Here is a 23,371-nt window from a genome sequence, read left to right on the forward strand (position 1 = left end):
TAAACTATAACCACATCAACAAGACCACTTCCGGTTTGTAAGCGAGAGGTTTGAATTGATTGGCCTACGGAACATCTGCATAACTGATAATTTACATTCTGCGACAGATTTATACCGTCTACCACTATAATCAACTACTTCGAAATTCCATGAACCGCTGGCGGGCGCTGGTAATCCGTGAAGTAATGCGCATTGTGCAATCTGCAGGCACTGGAATTGGTGATATGCATTTGAGGATTTGAAGACCCGCTTGCTCATCATTCGTGCGAATGCAGCACCCTGTTGCACACGCGCGCTGCAAAACTCGGAACCATACTCGCTCTCACCGCTGCTTGTGTTGTTTCCCGGGATCTCGTAGGAAAAGGATAACTTCTTGATAGCGGTATCGCGGGTTGATGTCGGAGGAAGGCTTGTGTCGCAGGTTGCATTATAACGGGCAAAAAGTCGAGTCGCAGATTTAGCAAGGTAGTTTCATATTGGCAAGTATACTGCGCACGCATATTGCACACAGGCGTGTTGTGCGTTGTGCCCGTTCTAGATAGTTCGATAAGGTCGGAGCTCTTTGCGAACTGTTATTTTCTTGCCTTTGGCTATAACTAATGAACGCGGCATAGGTTTGTACAATGTTGCAATGGAAAAAACAATGAATGTTGATGAAGGCAAGTCGTTCCCCATAGTCCGATATGGTTGACGTGACCATGTACGGCCACAGGTTTGTAACCTTTCTCATGTATGGTATATCAATCGCTACGGTTTTGAGGGTCTGAGCTTTGCTGAGTCCTCTTCATGCTTTACAATTATAATTAAACTGGTAGGTGACATGCATATGTGTAATATCATACTGTATATTAATGAGAGAGGAGATCATGATTCCCGGCGCTGGGTTAAATGAGGCATGTCAAAATCTTCTCTTTGCTCACCCTCTCTCTATTTGTCTATTTGGAGTGAAACAGGTTAGGAGAAACACTGGCCAATCCCACTTGGACTCATTATGACATCGTTAGGCGGTGTCAAAATCTATTGAAGTGAGGTCACATATTCCAACTGATGTGCGACAAGTGTTAGCATTTGTCCATGTTGGTCTCTCGCCTGCAACATGTGTGCGGGACTCTTGCATATATGCAACAAAATGGCTTGGCTTATCATAATACAGAGAGAGAGAAGGAAAGAGAATTGTTTATTTGGTTGCATAAAAAAAGTACCGGAACTAAAATACAAACGAAACTGAAGTCTATAATGATCCAGAACTAGGCTGTAGCGATGAGGTCGTGAATCGAAAATTGTTGCATTTATTTCACATTTGATTCGTGAACAGTTGATAGTAGATTTAGTAGACCATAGATTTAGGCCTATCTGTATTTTTATGGCTTGTTAACTGGACTCGATGCGTCATGTCTCGGATTGTGACTTTGAACTAATCTAGATGCAGAGTTTCAGCAAGATTTGTAAAAACGGGATCGTTGACACCTAAATCAGGATGTATTGTAAATCTATATATGAAGGCCTACAGCCTTCAAATAAGTGCATGTCCAAGTACAAGAGCTTGTATTCCTATAATGAGGTGGAGTAACTCAAAAGGATGACTGTGAATGTAATCTAATTTATCCCATGGGATGTGATTGACAGATTTACGAAGTGTTGTTGATAACTCGTGCTGACGATCGTTTTGTTGTTTTGCAATCTTGTCGCATTCTAAACTGGCAAAATAATAATGATTTATTTAATTCATATGGGTCATTATCCTGTATTATTACCTAAATTGGAAGAATCAGAGTGATGTGGAAATGCTTCTAGTGAGCAAATGTTATTGCATTAGAATATATTTTTGCAGTGGTCGGACATTTGTCTTACCGTACTAAGCAAACATAATGTTGAACTAGTAGGCTATATACTTTCTCATTGCTCACACAACCATCGCCATTTGACTTATATTTTGAATGAACCGAAGTAAGAGCCATAGTAGTTGTACTATATGTATCATGTTGGCCTTATATTTTAAGCATATAGGACCACCTTATGTTCCCCTCTGGTTATTCCACAAGCTTCTCATGCCATTTTTAGGCCTATGGTACTTTGCCTGTTTTGGCACTACAACACACCAGAGACTCCAATTTGTTGATAATTTGAAACATAGGCGATTGTACATATCAAATATTCGTATATTTGTATCGACGATTCCCAAGTGTTATATATTTTGCAATGTTTACACCCTTGAATATCTCATTATTATTACTTATTACTATTACTTATGTCTCTCGGTAGTGCTGATGAATATCTATTCTACTTCCTCGTTGTATGAAGATCTTCCATCATTAACATATTAGTAGTGAAATATGCAATGCATAATGTAGCAACGGTTGCTTTTCTTGATTCTAATCAAACCAATGAACGTCTCCAGACAGGTCAAGCCTTGCAGCGTATAAGCTGAATCGTATAGCTCATTATTAATTAAATATGATTGAATTAATCAATATTCCCGTATGACTAATGCCAGTGATTCGATGATTAAGTAGATAGCAGCAGGCAGATAGCACTCCCTTTAGTACCATAATACAAAAAGGTGTCATAACCCCAGGGTTGATGACACTTCATAGTCGATGCTTTAAACACATTCATGGGCCGGGTGTGACACATTGCTAAATTACTATGACATTCTCAATTGTAACGGATTTTTATCTCTTATAGTTTAAACTGCGGTTTATGCTTGCCAATATCAAGCCTACTTTGTGCTTAACGCTTTGACTGTTGAATGCTATAATGCTAGTTTTTTTTAGTGACTATTGTACAGACTCAATGTAGTTCGTAGCCTGACCCTACTAATTTGCAACACAGTAATATAATGCCTTAGTGTTTTTTTTCTGACATTAGTTTGTACCTTCGCAGTGTAGGCTATGTCATGCATGTTATCTAAGTAATCAAAACATGGCCAAGCGGTACATTCGTGAACGTTCTGTTGACGAGGGAAACGATGCCGTGTTTTCTGATGGAGAGAACTTCGATGTATTACCATTACCATCACCTGGAATGGAAGATCCAGAAACACCCACAGACCTCGCGTTACCAGGTGTTGTTTGGAAATTTCTTGAAGTAACCTTACAGTATACCAGAGTGCTGCGCGAATGCGAGGAATTATAGAAACTATCTGCGGAAATTCATAGCGTTGAAATTGTTGAGTTGAAATGAAAGCGAAGCAAAACAGATTGAAGATTATCTTTCTCCTTCATTGTTCACAGGAATTTCTTGATTTGGACTTACCGTAAATGCAAGATTTTACTTGGAGACATTGTCAGGAAATCTGAAACAACCAAGCAGTTCAGTGTTCAGCTGATGTGTTATAAACCCTGGAATAGTCTACTTATGTCATATCCTACTATTGATGCTGACTTGCTAAAAGTATTAATTCGTTGAACAGCATATATCACACCAAAGGAATGCACATCAAAGTATATTCCCAACTTGAATGCGTCTACGATATAAAGCAAGTGTGAACGATAGTTCACCATTGTCTTGAAATGTATGACCAGTACGGTATGTTCCATGTATAAACCAGCCTCTAATATTCATATACAAAATCAATGAGTTCTGTCATCTAGTAAACGCAAAATGATATCAAAAACAGGATAGCAAAATGATATGTAGCTCGAAATTGATTGCCTTCTATTTAATGTATTTCAGCTGGCAATGTTACTACCTGGTTAATTGAGGTATATATAGATAATATGACTGTGTCATAAAATACAAGATTCAGTCATTTAGGGCTTGACTATTGCAATACATTGCCAATTTACCACTAGCATACCTTTGACAAATTAGCTGGAAGACAACATATTGTTGGCAATTATTCTTTTAATAAATATACCCTATTCTTCTATTTTGCCATCAGATATATAATGATATTGCAATCTTGAAACACTAGTGAAATCATATTCACTCTCCCCGGTTTGGTCAATACTCCCACATACATGGTCACGGTCATTGGTCATAGCTTATGTAAATTACTTTGTGCCAACCATTCACATGACTCACTTCACTGGCATTGTTGATTTTACACTACTGTTTTCTCATACCATCCATTTTATGAGCAAAATCTACTTCAACGCAGGCGGAAGACCGAGAATACCGTACACGACCATATACAGCAATCCCACTCGGTTACTGATGCTGAGCTTAAATTCTGGATATCTCAATCACACTCCGATTACTCTGCGTTTTTTCGATGTTACAAGGGATGCCACGTTATCGCATCCCGTCAACCCATATCTGTAAGTGGAATTACTGCTTTTCTGTATATTTGTATCAATTTGTCCTGTGGTTTTCATTATATTTTTCATATTTAGATACCATATTGAAGTTACCCACGGCGATTTCACATGGATCATATACAAACGATTCAAGCATTTACGAGAATTGCATGATAGGCTCTTGTTGACCCGGACGGGTCTCAAAATTCCTCTGCCAGTAAAAGGGTAAGCTGGTACGCAATGTCAAAATCATATTGTCAGCAAAAGCCTACTATTCTTGCTTATTATTACTCTTGCTATATCAATCATAATATCTCCATTGTAATTGGACTGAGATTTATTTACATATGGTGTAATTGATTTTTTTCTCCGAAGCAAGGAAGTTGTGGTATAGGTCATTGCAATAATGTTAACATGCCGTTTTTGTAAATCCCATGTATGTACTGCAGAGAAATTTCGCACAAGGAATTTCGCGCAGCAGACCATAATTATGATTACGTAGTCTGCTAGGAATGTTTACGAATGAGTTACCTGTTAATCTCAGACACAGAGAGAAAAGAAAAACAATCAAGGCGAAGAAGGACGGCGACCCCAAATTGCCGAGATTCCCCAGAAGCCTCGATGCATGGGTGTCCCCAGAATCGATTGAAAAACGAAAGGCAAGTGCTCTGATTGTGTTCTTTGATTGATTCTTATATATCACTCACTGTTGGCTAGCCTGGCTAAATAATATTTAACCAAACCAATATTATGGAAAGATATAGCAGTATCCAGTGACATGGGACCAACGGAAGTTTGAATATTGCTTGGCATTTTATAATAATTGGACTTGTAATGTATGAAGCTTGGTCATGGATATTAATTCGGTAGGCTATTTTCAACATGGATTTTTGATTTTGTCTCGTTGTTTTCACAGAAACAACTCGAATTATATCTGAACACGGTTTTGGTCAGTCCGTTGTACAAAAAGCAGAGTGTGACGGTAACGGAAGTGATTTGAATACGTTTAAGATGCAAAAGTGACGGTGGCATTGTTTTTATTAGAAAAATTTCTTGGAGATCAGTCGCTTTTCGTTTATAGAGGAATTGGGCGCAAAGGGAAAGTAAGTGAAATGAGCGTGCAGCGAGACCATACTTTACACTCGTGGCCCCTTTCAAGTAGCTCAAATATATTCAAATTATTGTGCATTCATGTTTGTGGGGCAAGCTATCATCATAGCCCTGCTGTAATGATGTCATTAAGTCGGTGTCACTGGTATCATATAACGCATGGTATCATATAATGCACCAAATTGTTGCGAGGATCGGATGTCGTGTCCGCTCGTTAACTAGATATTCTATAGCAGCGAATATATCCTGTCACGACCCAATATTGATGAGCCTTGTAGCGTAAGAACAAATTGTTGGTTAAAGTGTGGTTGTTCATCGACTTGATCAGATACGTGTTAGATTACTAGAACTACGCAAGTGTTATTTCAGGTAACAATGATCTTTGGAATGGTTTGTACGAGGTCTGAACGCTTATGGCCTACTACATGATTCATATTTCCTGTTGGATATCCGATTGTAAACTATCTATGTGCCGGCACGATCTAACATAGAACTCCGCACCTATCACCTTTGGCTGAGATAGGTAGCCAGCTCAGTAAACATTTGCGCGTAACGGCAGAGCTAAATATATTGTTCCGTGCTGGATCAGAATCTAATTTCATAAGTAAATTTTTTTAAACTATGATATTATTGTAGAAATGAAGTCGGCCATAGACTAAGTAGGGAAATCGGTTATCATTTGTTTTATGTTCAGAATTTAAACTTTCCTGATTTCTCTATTACACATTTTTAATTCTGCCATCACACATCCTTTCCAATTGTCATTTTTCTCGTACGATACATATGTACATAGCGTTGAACTCAATAAAATAAAGAACCAACACACAGAATACAATCGGTAGGCCCTTATCAAATGCAAGGGACTCAAATTCGTTACAGATTCCAGGTAGTTGCCAAATTGATTCAAATTATATTATGCATAAATTTGTCAACGCCACGCTCTAACATTTCATCTCATCTCGGAGTCATCTTTCAGTGGCTGCATGCCAAGAAGTATTCGATTGCAGTAAGACTAATTGTTTTATGATAAAGTTGGGACTTCACACAAGCTACCCACCGCATCTACGTGTCTTGTTGTTGTTTTTGTATTCATGAAGTTTCCACATGTATGGTCATTTTCACCGGACCGTTAGTTATTATTTTACGATTCCTGAGCTGCCGACTTCTAGCACAGTCCATTTTCATTCTAGGCCCAGGTAAGACTCCTCTTATGGTGTTAGGGTGGCCATGAGGACCCAAGATAGACCTCTAATGGATTCTGGAGTCGAACTTGCAACGCATTGGTGAAGCAACAATGCAAAGCACCACTGCATTAATGGCCAACGCGTCTCCGCAAGTCTTGTAGTGTACAAAATGAAGATGTGTAATGTCTGTATCTGTTACTTCGACCATATCGTCTAGTGTTGATGTAGGTAGTGATATGAAATCTTATGTTAATTATTAACTTGAATATTGGTCTGCCACCAACGTTTGAGAACATGGGAGTGACTTTCCGTGTACAAACATCGGTTATCCGGCATTTGGATCAGGCTAATCAACCAGGAGATACACACCGTCTACTCTGTTAAAAATATTTTTGCTCCACAGGGAAGGAATGCTCCAGAAAAAGTCTGGCGGTCACCGAATCAATCTCTACTTCTGCGACAAGTGCTGCAATTGGAAATTCCGGGAGCTCTTCCACACGTGGGGCGACAGGTGCGAGTTTTTTCACTCCGGTTTCCAAATGTCATGGAATTGAATAAATTGTGATGTACTGATTGATTGCAAATGTTTTATTGGTATATCGTGTGACATTTCGAAAACTCTCGTCGTCCCACCGTCTATGCTGTTTCTTGATAGATATGGCGGACACACGGTCACATGATGCCTGAATTTTGTATGAGACTTGGGTAACTCTGCAAAAATTTTCTGATTCTTTTTTTTTACCGCTTCATACCAATCGCTTATTTGATACTGACGGACAGGAATCAGCAGCATCTTTAAGACCGTCTCATGGTGGCTATATTGCGCAAATGTGCATGCATTCCAATTGGCATAATCAAAGTATACGGATATATTTACAAACCTGAACCGTCTATGAGAACCTTCCAACATATAATGACGCAATTAAATTTCAAACTAGAGTTCCGTGTACCTCGCCGTACCTAATCGATCTCGAAACAGAACCAATTTAAATAGGGGTATTTTTATTGTCAGGCGGGATATAACCAACAAACCAATTGAATATGTAAAATACCAAGAACATGCTCACGTAAAAGTGCTTAGCTATCTGCATAGCGTCATAAACGGGTGTGAAGCTAGAATATAGGAGAATATAACCAAATATTAACACCAAAATATGCTTTCATAAAATAAATTACCGTACCTAGTTATGATGGTATAAGTCTCATGAGAAGAGAAGAAAGAGTGGATGACTCGATGCTACTTAAACAAGTTAAGATTATTTTATCATTGTTTTTCCTCACCGTAGTCTGGGCATAGCATCCTCGTATAGCCTTGACCATGCTGCTGGACAGTGGACAGCAATAGAGGGATAGGAAGATTTAATTGCGCCTTAATCTACGACTGATTAAAAAAACATTAGGTTGAATGGTATTGTTATGAACGCCCTGGCAATATTGAAAATCATATCTATGTCCTCGGTGATCTCACAATTCTAGGTGTCGCCAACTATGCTATGGTGACACTCGTAGTGAGAAAAGAGTAACTGGTTTTCCTATTCATAAGGCATAGTCTGGCTGATTGAGATGAATGGGTAAATCGATATTTTCCAGACATGCCCCAAAACTGAAATTGCGGTGTTTAGCGAATTCATGCCCAAATAGCTGTGGTTTTCTGTGAAAACCAATCGTTTTAGCTGCTGTGTGGAGCCAGTCTACCAGCAGGCATTCAAGCATCTTTGTTATGCTAAATGTTAAGTTGTTTCACTTTCTAGCTGTACTGAATTTCACAAAGGATTTATCAGCTTTGATATACTTCAATGGGCACTTGACTTTTCTTGGTTGGTTTGGCTTTTCTTTCCGGGCAATGATTTTAGTAAATCCACAATTGAATTCTCCCAATCTATTATTTCCCAATCACTTAACCTGCTTGATTTTCATCCAAAACCTTTTTAATCAATATTTGATCCTCCAGTCTGAGCTTTTGTTCCCCATCCAAATATAAATGTAAATAAAGCCGAATTTCTCAAATACCTTTATTTGTTGGTTCCTCGCAATCATTGTTATTCGACGGTTGATGGTTAATTTATGAGGCATCATGAATGCAATATGTTCAAATCTGGATTGCAGGATTTTACTGGGATTCATCTACAGCTACTTGTGACATATTATGCAATCTTTTCCCTATCATTGGTCACTTTCAAAGAATTCTGATTATGCATTCCCGTCAAGCCCCATGTTATGTTGTACTTATTTGTGCCAAGTGATTGTGCGAAATGTGAAACGTCTGAACAAAAGGCACTTTGGGCCATGTAGGCAAACGCAAGTGATACTTTCGTAGACTTCTGTGGTCACCTAACCTAACACATAGTAAATTTTGTATCGGTTTCAGGTATTTTGTTGTGAAGGACACATTCATCATGTATCTTGATCAAGACCGCCGGAATGTCAAAGGGATTTTATTGTTCGATCACAAACTTCATATAGACCGTGAAGAGGGTTCAGCCAAGATTGCCATCACCAATTCATCTAGGACGTGAGTACTGTGTCTCAATCTATAATTCTGCATTGTAAAGAATGCAAAGTTAGTTCGGAGGTGGTCTGTGTTGAAGTAATGATGTTTCATAAGATTAATCAGGTAGACTGATGTTATTTACATTGCTCGTTCAGGCGTTCTGATTTTGCAATCCACTTGCTCCTCTATCTTAGGAGTTTTTGAAACCAAAATTCTACAAACTTATCTTGACAATAAACCAAGATACCGTATTAGAAATTTCACAAGGATGAAACCTATTAGTCACAGATACGAATATGCCATTTTTACTCAAGCAGTTTAACTGGAAAAGGTTCTTCTTGTACTTGGGGTAAAACATGAACATCGTTGCTTATATATGCAATTAATATTTATCAGTGACCGATTGCGAGTAGGACCATTTCCTAAGTCTGGACTTACAACCATGCTCCAATCTTTCAGACTGACACTCAAATGTTGGACTTCTCGCCAGGCAGGCGTTTGGTACAAAGCTATCATGGACACTGCTCACGAGCACGCTGCTGATTTCATAACGTCAAATCAGTTCGGTTCTTACGCACCGTTACGGGACACTGCCCCGGCCCACTGGTAAGTTTAAACCCATATTGGCAGACTATTTGCCAGCGATGCTTCGAAAGAGAATATGCAATTGTTGGGACTCGCGCAAATTTATATAACCGTCAGCCTTTCATGTGCAAAATGTTATTTTTGACATGTGTTGTATTCGGAGGCGGTTAGTCATTTTGTGTCAGCTGCGAAGACGCAACTTGAATTTCGAAAATAGTGCAGCAATAAAGGCTGCTTCCTTTGGTGATCTGTATCAGAAATATGTTAACCAAATATCTTAGGTTATAGTTGTCTGGATACTTGAGAATTCCTGTTGCTGATTGTATAAAATTCTTTGTCAGATATATTAACACAATACAGTTTATTCAACGTTAATGGAAGTAAGTCAGCATATGAGTCTCCCAAACAAGTGGTTCAAGACACTTATACTCCCAGTAGATTACAACGGGAAGTAATATTCGTATGCCAAGATCTGGTGCGATTAATACATCAGATAAAAATTTCATGGGTGGACGATCACGGGATCGCCTGCAGTAGTTGCCACCTCCGATCTACCGCTAGAAGTATGCGACCCCGCGGTCTAATCTACTTATAGACACTACTTATTAGAATACTATTCAGGCAGTTTAATTTCTACTTCCACTTTAAATGGTTTCGACACATCTTGGAAATTGTTATTTATACTTGTACTGGCAATTGAGTAGAAATTTTCGGCATTAGTTGTGCTTCTGTGACTTGAGTACCAATTGTGACTACTTTGGTAATCTCTGGTGATGTTAAGGTTCGTGGACGGCGCACCGTATTTCTCAGCGGTGGCCGATGCGATAGATGCCGCCCGCGAAGAAATTTTCATCACAGACTGGTGGCTCTCGCCGCAAATCTACCTCAAACGTCCGATCGAACACGGCGACAAATGGCAACTCGACAAGCTGCTGAAAAGAAAAGCGGTAATCTCGCTACTGTAATCTCACCGTTGCTTTGGTTTAAGTGCAACTGCCTTTTTTGTTGACAGGACCAGGGCGTGAAAATATACATTCTGCTTTATAAAGAGGTGGAGATGGCGGTGGCTCTTGAAAGCAGATACGCGAAAGACGTCCTTCAGGGTCACAACATGGAGAATATTCGGGTGTTACGGCATCCCGACCATATAGCAAGTATGTGTTTGTTGGCATATACGGCACTGGTAGAAGTAGTTTGATTTTATATAGAAAGAAGTGGTGTTTCTCTCGGTAAGGCAGAAAGATAAAAGTAAAAATGAGTCGTTTGAAAAGTACCCGTAGCACTGTCTCAGACGTGGTCAGATTGCTCAGAAATTACAAGTAGAAGTGGTGGTTTCCAAGATGTGCCAAAAGGCGAGAGGTATCAAAAGTAAATAACTTCAAAAAGTGTATATGGTTGCTGCATTGATTGCTTGCAGTAGCAAATCAGAGATGACTATTTTGATTAAATCAACTATCACTGCTCGACTCAAATGATTCTGCCCTACTGCTTACCCAGTACTATTCCCTGATTGAATTACGAAAACCCCCATTCAATTTGTGCTCTTTCTCTGTTCAGCAACTGCCGATTCGTTCCTGTGGGCGCACCACGAAAAGATCGTCGTCGTGGATCAAACGGTTGCTTTTATTGGCGGGATCGATTTATGCTACGGTAGATGGGACAATCATGAGCACCGGTTGACTGACACGGGCAGGGAGGCGAAAAGGGATTTCTCGGTAGAAGATGTCGCGGACTCTGCGGTATTGAGCTTGATTCGATAATCATATTGAAAGTAGAAAGGATTGCTGTGCAATGGTCGATGGTTCTCATCTTGAAATGTTGTAAAATATTGAAAAATATATTTCAAGAATAAAGTATACTAAATCACTTCGCATGCGGCTGATTTTCAGCACTCCACCTTTGCATCGACGCACTCTTCAAGCGTATCTCACTGTTCTGTCACACGATGTCATCGGCACCCGTCCGAGTGCGTGTTATACCCATTGTGATTGGCATATTGCTATTAAATCACATCCATATCTGCATGCAGGATATAAAATTTGCCAAGGGCTTTTTGTTGTGGTTGTCATTCACTTTGTAGTATTCATTGAGACTCGCTTGGTAAAGAGTTGTATCTCTCTGTGATAACCAATGAGGTAACGGCGATGCAATAACTAATGTCCACAAAGTATATTGTTCTATCCGGTTAATCAAACTTGAAAAACTGCTAGAATCAAAAAACAACTTTCAACTTTTGGTTGTAAACCTGTTGCCGGTGCTCGTTTTTGCAGGCCGCGAAATCCCTCCCTTCGCCGAAAACATCTGACGTGTTCAAAGCTTTTCAAGCCATGACCGTGGCTGTCGTAGAGGAGGTTTCAAAAGATCATGTGAGTAACGTGGTACTCAAAGTCTATGATCTTCGAGTTATTGCGATATTTTTTCGTCACAGCCTGAACGAAATCGTGGCAACCAGGACTACGACGATGACCTCAAGTTGGAAAAACTATCTACTCGATCCAGTGGTATGTATTACATTAGCCTGGTGGTGTGTCCTACTCCTTATGACTTATTCAAAGTTTGAAATCCTATGCGTGTAATGTCTAACACAGTGGTTCCCAACGTGGGCGATTTGGCGGTCTAGGGGGGCGATGACGCGTCAAAACGGCTGACCTTCTTTTTTTTTTAGTCAACCCACGGAAATTTAGTTACAAAAGTGTGTCAAATTAGACATTAAGCCAAAAATTTGACCTATTTTTTTTTTAGTCAACCCGCCGGTGATTACAGTTTGTATGCCCAATTTTCGGTACACAAAATTTGGGGGGCGATGATCGGTGAAGACCTTGAAAAGGGGGCGATGGGTCGAAAAAGGTTGGGAACCACTGGTCTAACACTTCAACGCGTCCATCTATCCTCTTGTCGATGTGTATGTAAAATTGCTATGCAAAATGTTATTCCTACATCTTATATTAAAAATTTAATCCATCCCTGATTCCTGCTGATCCGCTGTGGCAGCCCCACCTGCGGTAGAAACCAAATTACTCGCTCTCTCGAATATAGTTTCGTCATACTTAGTTTATGCAGTGAAATTTTCAATATGAAGTCAAAAACATATGCATGTTACTCTTGTTTTAACAGAAACGTCTCTTCGCGAAAAAGTGAGTAACATTCTTACACAATTCTGGTACGAGATACCTTCAAGGCATGTCCCGTATTACGTCTTGAATGTCAAGATTGAAATTCTATCTTGCGACGTGTATTTTTCGATAACATTTAGGCCATGCATATCACATGCGATCACCTTCAGATATTATTACATCATCCATTGGATGGAAAACAGTACATCCGTGTTTTCGTTAAAACCAAACTATGTGTCAAATATGTGTTAAATTTTCCTTTTGATTCCTAAACTGTCCGTCTCTTTCGTTGATTTCTAGGCCTCCGATCAAGATGAAGTAGATTCCAGGAGAACGAGCTCTGCCAGACTGGAACGCGCGTCGCTGTTGTCGCCAAACATCGGTGCAGGTTCGATTTCCCAACCAACAGTCCGGATGAAAATAAGATTGAAATCGTATTTTGAAATAATCGTTACTAATTTTAGACCTCTACACATCGGGTGACTTATGGTACGAATGTATAGCGCTCTTGGGTGTTGGTGGCAATGTGCGGTGTAATAGTGAAATGGCACTTGAAAAAAAGTCTATTTCAGTGAACATGGTCTGTTTTGTCCAAATGCGTATAATATCGACTGGGCGTTGACAAGCCCCGACTCTTGGTACCTGTGATTTGGGGTTCTGCGAATTGGCAGGCTTCATTTCGAGATATTTTTCTCGTATTTTACCCCAGTAAGCCGACATAATGAGATGTTTACGCTGTTGCTCGCAAAATTCACCCGTCTGGGATATGGACGGTTTTATTGGCATTCTTATGTGGATCTGACAAGTCTATGCATGTTCCAGGCTCATTATTCATGAATAATCGACGACGATTTCTCAACACCATGTTTTCTGTGCTTTAATGCTTACACTCGTCGAATATCTAAATTCAAAGTTCGATTTTGGATTATGATGACTGGAAATTTCCAGATCACATGACCGTCGTGTGTCATCATGTCATCTCAAAACTTTGTTGACATGCTCTCGGGCAAGGAATGAGTAAAGAATGTTAGTTGACATAGTTTTGCTTCCAAGCGTCATCATTGAACCTCGTTAAATCACAGCTCATGACAAACATCTTGATATTTTGGCGCGAAATTGGCAATCTACCTATATATCCTGAGTTCATGAATTAGATTTGTATATACTGAATGGTGACGGAAAATTTATTGTAATTTGTCGCTCTGCAAAATAAGCACATTGAATGCAGATATTGTTTCGCTCCCGGAAGGTCACCATCAACTTGCTAACGCGTTCATTTTAGCCGCTTCGATCATTGAACTAATTTCTCGATCAAAGGCAAAACTGCATTTCCTCTATAGTACATATCGACTTGACGATTGCATGTTGCTAGAATATTACTGTTGCAAAGCGACGATGGTGCATGTTTGCGACATCACAATCCGGCGATTCATCCACGTCTGCGCATGTTTCACCAATTGACTACGCAATGAGTGATTTCTTGCATGCTGATTTTCAGGGTACGGATCCATTGCGGTGAAAGACACTGTGCCTCTTATCACTGACAGCCCAGCCTCACACTCTTCTCAACCATGTATGTGGTCTGGTTTCTTAATTTTCTTACGGTCATTATTTAATGCAGTTGTAATTCTCCCGGGGAAAAGTAATCTTTGTGGTTTTTTTGGTGTTGTGTGACAATAAGCTCATAGTACTATTATCAATATTGTAATCTATCTGGACTGCTTTCAACAGGCAGTTCTACCTTCAAGATGTAAATTGAACATGTTTCCCATTCACGTTGTGTAGAGTCACTGGGGTATAAATCAGGGTTGTAACCAAGCCATAAGGCTCCGAGTCTCAAGTCAATCTCACTTATAGTTTAGACTCGAGTCAAGTCGAGTCGTTTTCAATTCACCACCGAGTCAAGTCCGAGTCAAAGTCAGCTAACAGACGGTCGAATCCGAGTCATGGTATTATGACTCGAGTCCAAGTCATTGTGTTGACTGCTCAGTTTCCAGTTGAAGTCCTGTTAAACCCACTTTTTATGACGCTGTTGGTGATATCGAATGGTTCACATTTATAATATACTAATTTTCCTCGCTTTTAGCAGTTTCTGGTCGTATTTTCAAGTACCAGTATCAATAGACAAAATCCAAATACTGTGGTTACTTTACTATTCTTCGAAATCAATATGAAATGTCGGTATTGGCCGTCTGAGTCTCGAGTCATATGACTTGGTTCGAGTCATGCGCAGTCAATACACGGATTGACTCAAGTCGAGTCATTTCCGTATATCTAGAAAATGACTCGAGTCACCAGAAAATCGTGACTCGAGTCATTACAAGCCTGGTATAAATGTTGTGTAAATGTCACTTCTGGTGAAGGCTATGATTTTATGGAAGGAACAATGTCATAAATGTTATTTGTAATGGATATCTTAAGTGAGACACTGATTGTTGTCTCGGTTGCCAATACCGTCGTTTCTAAATTATGATTGTGTAGTTGCTATGATTCTCGTAAATGTGAAAATGAAGTGGTAGCTGGCATGTTTTCAGTTCTTATACTTACATTGTGTCACACGCAACGGAACCGAGACAATATGTATCTCAAGCAATTTTGGCGATCAGTAACATCTGATAGATATCGTGTACTTTAACCCCTCGTGTATGGGACACACTTTTTAATGTCGACTTCCCTTCTCTGAAACGGATTCCATTCATGAGTGGGAAAAACAAATATTTCAACTGCTAGATGTAGTGATCCATGTCATAGTAGCAGCAAATAGCCTTCAATGAATGACAGTGTAAATATATATGATTGGCCCTTTAGAGTCAAATTTTATCCGCTCTCATAGCCCAACAATCTTACGCTGTGTTCCGCTTCCAATCTCGTAATAAACTGAGTCATATTACGGAGAATGGGTAACGCGCATGATTTGACAGCTGCACGTTTAAAAGTTAAGGCTATTGCCGCATAATTTGAGCTTAACAACGGTGTCCAATACTGCTGCGTCATGATGTTTCCAAAATTATTTGCAAAAATTAACAAGAGAATGTGTCTATCAAAATCAATCTACGGCAATGTCATAATTGTAATCTGAATGTAACCGCCAGGGGTCACCAGCGCAGGACAGGAATACCAAGACTACGTCGCGAATATCAAAAAGGTCGGCAAAACGCGACTTTGGGTCGGGAAAGATTACTGTAATTTTGTGGTCAAGGATCTCGCAAACTTGAGTGCACCGTATGACGGTATGGTGACCTCTTGTGAGCTTCCTAATTCTTTGTCTGAAATGAACCTTATTCTGTTGAGTAGATCACATTGACCGCGGGACTACTCCGAGAATGCCATGGCACGACATCGCTTGCGTCACCTACGGAAAACCAGCGCGGGACGCCGCTAGACACTTTATTCAGAGATGGAATTTCACAAAGGTCCTATGATAGCGCGTGGCATCACTAAAAATATGTGCAATCAAGTAACTTTGCAATTTTCAGATTGAAAAAGCGAAGCAAGGAGAGTCGGTGCCCTTTCTTTTGCCCAAGTCCTATTCTGACGTGGCATTCAGTCTGCCAGAGGATAGGATACATCCGGAGTCGGTCAATGCTAAAGTTCAGGTACTTAATTCTGTGAAGATGCTTTGATGCGAGAAATTTTAATATCAGGCTGATAACTTATCACAAGAGTCCTGGAATTGTGAAGCTTACCCATTCATCAATCCTCACATGCCCGCGTTTTATCTGAAATGTAATTTTTGAATGCACTATATGCAATTCTTTGGTATCATCACTTTCGAACAATTCAGTCTGCCGCATGCGCTTTCGTTCAGAGTTCACATGTTTAGTGAAACCTAGTTTAGTGAAACCTAATCGGCCAATGTACTTTTTTGTCTTTGCAGATTATACGATCCTGTAGCGAATGGTCTGCTGGACTTAGTGAACCGGAACAGTCGATACAGAACGCATACATCGAGGCCATTAATAACGCCGAACATTTTGTTTACATAGAGGTCGGTGAATTACGGGCCAATTTATGTACCTTTAGTGGTATGGTGAATTTAAGTGTAAAATACATGTTATGCAACAAGTCCAATGAGAGACCAAAGCACCAGGTGTGTTTTTGACCATAGCAGACTAACGTCATAACTAACGGAGCTTGGAGTCAGAAGGGAACGGACCCCATTTTAAGTAACTTCACCGGGTCACAGGCAGAATAGCATAGAATCAGATTAATGTTGGGATGGAAATGGATCTTGCAGTTTTTCATTGAAGTTTCGTGCATTTCTTATGTCCGTCGAATATATCCTGAAAATCTAGCAATGCCACGGACAGTGCCAAAACAAAAGTTCCATTGTATTATATTTATCGGAATTGACAGTCTTGCTGTGTATTTGCAGAATCAGTTTTTCATCAGCGCCAGAAGTGACCCTGACGTCAATAATAAAATTGTCGACGCGCTGTTCTTCCGCATATTACGGGCGCACCAGGAACGGAAAAAGTTCCGTGTGTACATCGTAATGCCGCTTATACCGGGTTTCGAGGGTGACATAAGGTCGGTAATGTGACAAAAAAGCAGTCAGTACTCGTATTTAAGGCTGGGCATAACGATTTGAGTATTAGGATCCGATCCTGTATTAATTGTAATGGTTCGAGTCGAGTAGTGAAAAACTATGTTTCCGAGTACGAAAATTATTCAGCGCTTGTGACTGAGCTGAGAGTGATTTTCTAAACGTCTTTGCCTTTTTTCCACCGTGGAAGCGTTGAATGGTCACTTGTTCATACATGAGCATTCAAAACATGTAGCTCAAGTGTTCACGCGTTCGTGGAATCGGCATTTCTGTGAAGTAATGACCAACCCACGGCCTTGAGCAGAACCACATTAACGTAGATATGATCAACGAAATACCTAATTATCAATAATGCCCTGTATAACTGGCATCATTTTCTGCTCGTTTGCATAAATTATTCATATTCGAACTTTCCAAGTTATCCATACTTGTGCGACGTTTCGTGTGCAGGTCAAAATTCTCGACTGACCGACCCCTTTCGTTTTCAGTGACAGCACCAAAAGCTTGGCCATACAGGCCGTCATGTACTGGCAGTACAGAAGTATCATCAGGGGCGAAGGCTCGCTGCTGGGAGATCTTATGTCAAAAAGTAAGCGTCGTGCTAAGTTGTGAGAGACGATATATCGAGTGCTGATATTATGCGCCCCTTACCACAAAGCCTGATCAGGGCGGTAATGACTAGAGTTGCGATATTTTGGTGACTCGACATGACTCAAGTCATTTTGTTAAATGAGTCGACTCAACTTGAGTCAATTTCTGTGTTGACTCAACTTGTACTCGAGTTATTTCGCATGACTCGAACTATTCATATGATTCGAGACTCGAATGGCCAAGACAGGCATTTCATTGTAACTTTGAAGAATAGTAAAGGTACTACATTATTCATATTTCGTCTGGTACTGGTAGGCTACTGGAAGAATAGGGCCAGAAACTGTTAAGAGTAACAAAAAAACTTGGATTCAGACTCGAGTCTCAACTTTGTGACTCGGACTCGACCATGGGCTTCCTGATTTGGGCTCGGTGGTGAATTGATGGCTCGTGAGATTGACTTGCGACCAGTAACCTTTTGACTTGGTTACAACTCCGAGACTAATTGAACTTACCGTATCATCCTGACTGTTATGGCGTCATAGTGCGTGATACTGGATTACTCTTCTCAAATCCAATAGATCGGCTAGTCGACTTTGCACAGCCCTAGTAACGAAACCGTTCTCGACACAACTACATTGGAATTTAAAATGATTTTGATTTTAGTTGGGCACGACTACATCAACTACGTCAGTTTTTGCGGATTGAGAACGCACGCAGAGCTTGGTGGCAAGCCGATCACTGAAATCGTGTACGTCCACAGTAAGATGTTGATTGTGGACGACAGAAAAGTTATCATCGGGTCGGCGAACGTGAACGATCGCAGCATGACGGGCGTTCGTGACAGCGAGGTCGCGATGTACGTCGAAGACACGGAATTAGTCGATTCCACTATGGATGGAAAGTAAGGCGTCCAATTTCACTTTTTTGCCCACAGAGGCAGTCGGTACGAAACAAAGCACTTCCACTTGTTTGAAGTACAAGTCGATTTTACATACTTGCAATAGTTGAGTTGCTATAACTTTAGATTATTTCCATTTCTACTTCAGTTTTCAGGCAGAACTAGGCCCAGAATACCTAATTTTTTACCTACTTGGAAATTCTACTTCTACTTGAGTAGAAGTTTCCATGGTTAGCTCTACATGAGTAGCAACAATGACTAATTTGACCGACTCTATGTCCAACTAGCACACGAGTAATAGGTATGATTCATAAAGAAAACTTACATCGAACTGATATCGCCCGTGAATGATCACCACCTAAATCAAAAACTGTTAAAACTGCAATTCATGAAAATGCTGGTTTCTCGTAATTCGTTAATTTGCGTATATGCCTAGTTACGAAATAAGGCGATGTAAAGGAAATCGTAGCTTACAGAAAGTCTTTCATTGTACTGTACAATTGTAGCAATCATAATCTAATGTTCATGTCTCTAACGACTTTCTGAACCCGCTCTGCGATTTCAGGCCGTTCAAAGCGGGCAGATTTGCGTCTCGCCTTCGAAAACGAGTGTTCGCCGAACATTTGGGACTTTTACCCGACGATTTTGTCGAGTCCAATTTCGAACCCACGCAAAATATTGACGACGTCGTCTCCGATAAATTTTTCAAGGAAATGTGGCTGAAGGTGGCCGGCGTCAATACCACCGTCTACGAGAAGGTCAGTCGCGTTACGTTGCACTACTGTATTTTTATTCCGCCAGCAGTACGTATATTTAATGACGAATACAGTAGTCGTGTCTGTGGCGTTTCTCACATCTTGATAAGGTCTCAAGTATCAAGAACTCCTAAGCGTTCTGCCAATAGCTGTTGCCTAAGTATGCCTGTGCGCCAATGATACATTTAATACTCTCTCATTTCAGGATTGCTGATAATGAGATGTAGAGCCAGTACCCGTACTCGATATGGTCCAAAATCTATGATGTTCCGTTATCTAGTCATGAATGAAAGATCAGTATTGAATACGATACAACAAATATTGACGGTAAACACTCCATGTGGTACAAACACACATAAATAAACGTGCAATCTTATCTGTTAGCTCAACGCCACTTGAATTCGTCTTTTATTTGCCCATCTCAACATGTTCCATGCTGTTATCAATTTTATAAACTAGATCAGGGGCGGGCAACTTCTCCGGTCGGCGGGCCTGATATGCAAAAATGAAGTACTTGGCGGGCCGGATTACAGAATCGATACTTTAATCGCGTATTCATTCACCTATGTACTAGGAATAAATCGTATTTAAAGTAAACTTCAAGTTTAAAGCATAAAGACAAAAACAATATATAATGAATTTGTTAATGTGATGTAGCCTGCCCCTGAACTAGATGGGCTCGATACCTATACCTACATTTATAAAAACTGTAATAATGGTCAATTACGAGTGTGCGTGCCTAACTAGCGTGCTCAAATACAACATCGTATCTTGGCTATAACGGCCTTGCTCGTATCATATTCCTCACCACAGGGCAAAATAAAACAATCTGTTAGCCAATGGTGACAACCAATACTAGCGTGCTTATGAGATTTTCGACACCGATTTCCGTCTGTATGCAATACTGTAACAAGGCTCTTCGTCACTTGCCCATTTTTTGAAAAAATTCCGGCCTATTTCTCATTATCTATGCAATGCACAATTGCACATGCACACCGTGCAACGTGCGTGTCTCTATTTGACGCGTTCTTAAAGTTTGTTAGAAGAGCTTCTTGGAGGTACAGAACTTCAATATACAATTGAATAGTATATTCATATTGAAATGTTTGTTACGACATTGGTAGGCCACTACCTGAGCTGAATAGGTTGACTCCACCAATTCATTTTGACTCCTTCCTTTCTTATCCCTGTATTACAATTCCGGTAGTGTCTTTAATTGATAAATTGTAGGGATGGTGTGAACGTGAGGTTCACGTTCGCGTTCTGTGTGTGAACCTCGGAAATTTAGAGGTTCACGTTCACAACAGAACCTTGGTAGGTTCTGCACTGTGAACCTTTTTGGTAAATTGTAATTTGCACTTCATTATAAGATCTTTGGTTCAAATTTATTGCATTTCAACTGCGGGTCACTCTATGCATGGCGCTGGCAGGATAAAAAATCAACTCTAAACGAGCATGCACCTTGACAACCTTAAAAGTTTTAGTTGCTATTTTGTTACAAAAACTTTCTCGAAATATCCAGCTTTCCGTTTGCGAATATTTAGTGACTCTCTGCTGTGAGCTTGACCCGCAATCACACAACATCACAAGCGATATACGTAGTCATCGAATGATGCTTATGCAACCAATCAATGACATTGATATCGTTTTCTGATGTAAAAAATCGAGCGGGCGTACGGGGTCAATCTTGACTTCATATCTTTACTGTATCATTAAAACCAAATCCTTGCGATTACGGTGTTGGCTACTGCTGTATAACTTGTTGTTTGCGGTATCGGTAGCAAGTATAGAAACCCGTTTTACACTCTGCGCAATATCACTGTAGCAATACTCAGACTCCGAAGTCCTAACACATTGTCCGGTCTGGCTAAGACCGTTATGGCGTAAGCTTATATTCCCTGGTAAGCCCTCGTCGAAATTGTTGGCAAAGCGACGGAATGTATTGATTTTATGCGATTATTATATCCTTTCATTACCGCGGTTGATACATTTAGCGACGTTTAGAACGCCAATATGTACTTCAGCAATGTGACATTATGTGGCCCGTGTCGTCGCTAGGTATCGTGTACATTAATATAAACTATCACTTCATTGAAATACAGGGTTAGAATTAGCAATGTGACGTCACGTGACGTCACGAGGTTCACGTTCGTGTTCACACAGAACCTTTCAAAAAGGTTCGCGTTCACACGAACCTGAACCTTTCAGAGGTTCACACCATCCCTAATAAATTGCTAAGAGAAATATACTGGCATTGAATGTAAGACAGCATGCATCTTCTCTCTGATTTCAACATTGCGGATACCAGCAAGAAGTGATGATAACTCCTTTCCAGGTTTTCAAATGTGTTCCGAGCGATTCGGTCGCCGAATTCGCTGCGATCGCTCAATTTCAGAAAAATCCAATGGCGGATGTGGAAGCGATGCGAACGCAATTGCAAAAGGTAAGTTTGACAGTATGACCAAAACATGTTTCAAGTTTGACATCGTCCGTGGAAATTCATCATCCAGATCCGTGGCTTTTTGGTTCTGTTGCCGTTGTTTTTCCTGAAGAACGAAGCCCTGCGGCCCGAAGGATTGACCAAAGAAAATGTAGCTCCGACGGCGCTATGGACTTAACGTGTAAAGAATCGAATGGAAGGGTTATCTCGCGATGGTCTATCTCGCATCACAGTGTTCTTGAAACTTGCAACTAACAGCACGGAACGGTATCCGAATTCAGTGCCGATCAGGCGTGATCCTTTCGAGCTAAAATTTAGATCAATAGCTATGTCATGACTTCGGTACCTCTTTGCTTGTGGTCTGTGTATACTTAATTTTCAGCATTCAAATCATGTTAAGTCAAGTCAATTGCGATGCTCTATTTTTCTACAGAGAGCAAATAAGCTTTGCGCAGTGTGTTAATTATGTTTATAATCGGTGGCGTAAATCAAATGTGTCTGTTGCTACTTTGTCATTTTCTGCTTTTTGTGTATTAGTGTGTCATTTCATTGGATCGGAAATTGAACTATCCTAGATGTGTAACAAAGACAAAGCTTCTGGTTGTCCTCGAATGTGGGCCTTTTCTGGAACGACCGAGCTCTATACCGGTGCTCTCGTAACGTGTCAAAAGAACAGTATTTTGGGATTTTGCTCTGGCGGCTAATTTCACCATCTTCACAAGTGTCAGATTTTGTACGTGTTGCATGTGTTTATATTTTCCTATGAAATGATATCTATGCAGTGCAGTCCTAGAATGCTTACGTATATGTGTTAATTTGCAACGCTTTTTTAATTCGATATTAATTCGGTAAAGAGTTCTTACTTTCCATTGTGTATGCTATTCTACTAGTAAATTTTAACGTTGGCGCTATTGTGGTTAATTGGAAAGCTTTCGTCTATAATGTCCGTATGCAGGAGTTAATAGAGAATATCGTATTATGGTAAACCAGATCGTATTTGGCAAAGGTATAGTTGCGTAGTACCGCATCGCGAGCGCGATGATGACAAAATCAGGTCTAGTGTTGTGAGCAGGGCTTGGGTTACGGATTGCGACTACGACTGTCAGCTGCGACTCATGAATCGAATGGCAACACAGACTCCTACTCGCAACCGACTACAATTACAAGTACACTTGGATATTAAGTTTGAAAAATTTTGCCCTTGCTCTGACTCTCGACTCGGCGTCAGTTAAATCAACGACTGCGACGCTTACCTCGACTTCAATCAACTATTGATCCTGCCGCTCTGCCTCCGATCGTACTATTTCGAATCGAATTTCTCTACTCCGACTAATCCAGTAATTTGAAAAGGTCCGGCTCCTAAATGACTTGAAATGTCGCGTTGTGTAACTAGACAAGACGAAGATATACTGGAACA

The 23,371-nt window shown here is 40.3% G+C and overlaps 2 protein-coding genes across 5 annotated transcripts in view; one reads left to right on the top strand and one right to left on the bottom strand.

Moving 5' to 3' along the window:
* Window positions 1–23,371, bottom strand: part of LOC145440375 (required for meiotic nuclear division protein 1 homolog) — a 141,008-nt gene that overhangs the window by 96,401 nt on the left and 21,236 nt on the right. The window lies entirely within an intron of this gene.
* Window positions 429–22,865, top strand: LOC145440362 (phospholipase D1-like). 4 transcript variants are annotated; one of them, XM_080317950.1, is made up of 27 exons: window positions 430–3,064; window positions 4,103–4,262; window positions 4,338–4,466; window positions 4,786–4,900; window positions 5,158–5,223; window positions 5,286–5,344; window positions 6,939–7,046; window positions 8,904–9,047; window positions 9,486–9,632; window positions 10,393–10,558; window positions 10,624–10,765; window positions 11,169–11,350; window positions 11,882–11,977; window positions 12,040–12,112; window positions 12,726–12,745; window positions 13,025–13,112; window positions 14,223–14,297; window positions 15,817–15,954; window positions 16,019–16,137; window positions 16,201–16,320; window positions 16,602–16,712; window positions 17,100–17,254; window positions 17,759–17,859; window positions 18,525–18,762; window positions 19,325–19,517; window positions 21,850–21,957; window positions 22,025–22,865. In XM_080317950.1, exons 1-27 carry the CDS (start codon window positions 2,923–2,925, stop codon window positions 22,130–22,132), a joined length of 3,303 nt encoding a protein of 1,100 aa, XP_080174076.1. In that variant the 5' UTR covers window positions 430–2,922; the 3' UTR covers window positions 22,133–22,865. The 4 variants fall into 4 exon arrangements, with proteins under 4 accessions (XP_080174077.1, XP_080174076.1, XP_080174078.1 ...); XM_080317951.1 differs by lacking the exon at window positions 12,726–12,745 and having other exon boundaries at window positions 429–3,064; window positions 12,040–12,132; XM_080317952.1 differs by lacking the exon at window positions 14,223–14,297 and having other exon boundaries at window positions 431–3,064.

This window comes from Botryllus schlosseri, chromosome 6, assembly GCF_051294905.1.
Source record: "Botryllus schlosseri isolate E-star chromosome 6, Bs_hap1, whole genome shotgun sequence".
NCBI classification, from domain to species: Eukaryota; Metazoa; Chordata; class Ascidiacea; order Stolidobranchia; family Styelidae; genus Botryllus; species Botryllus schlosseri.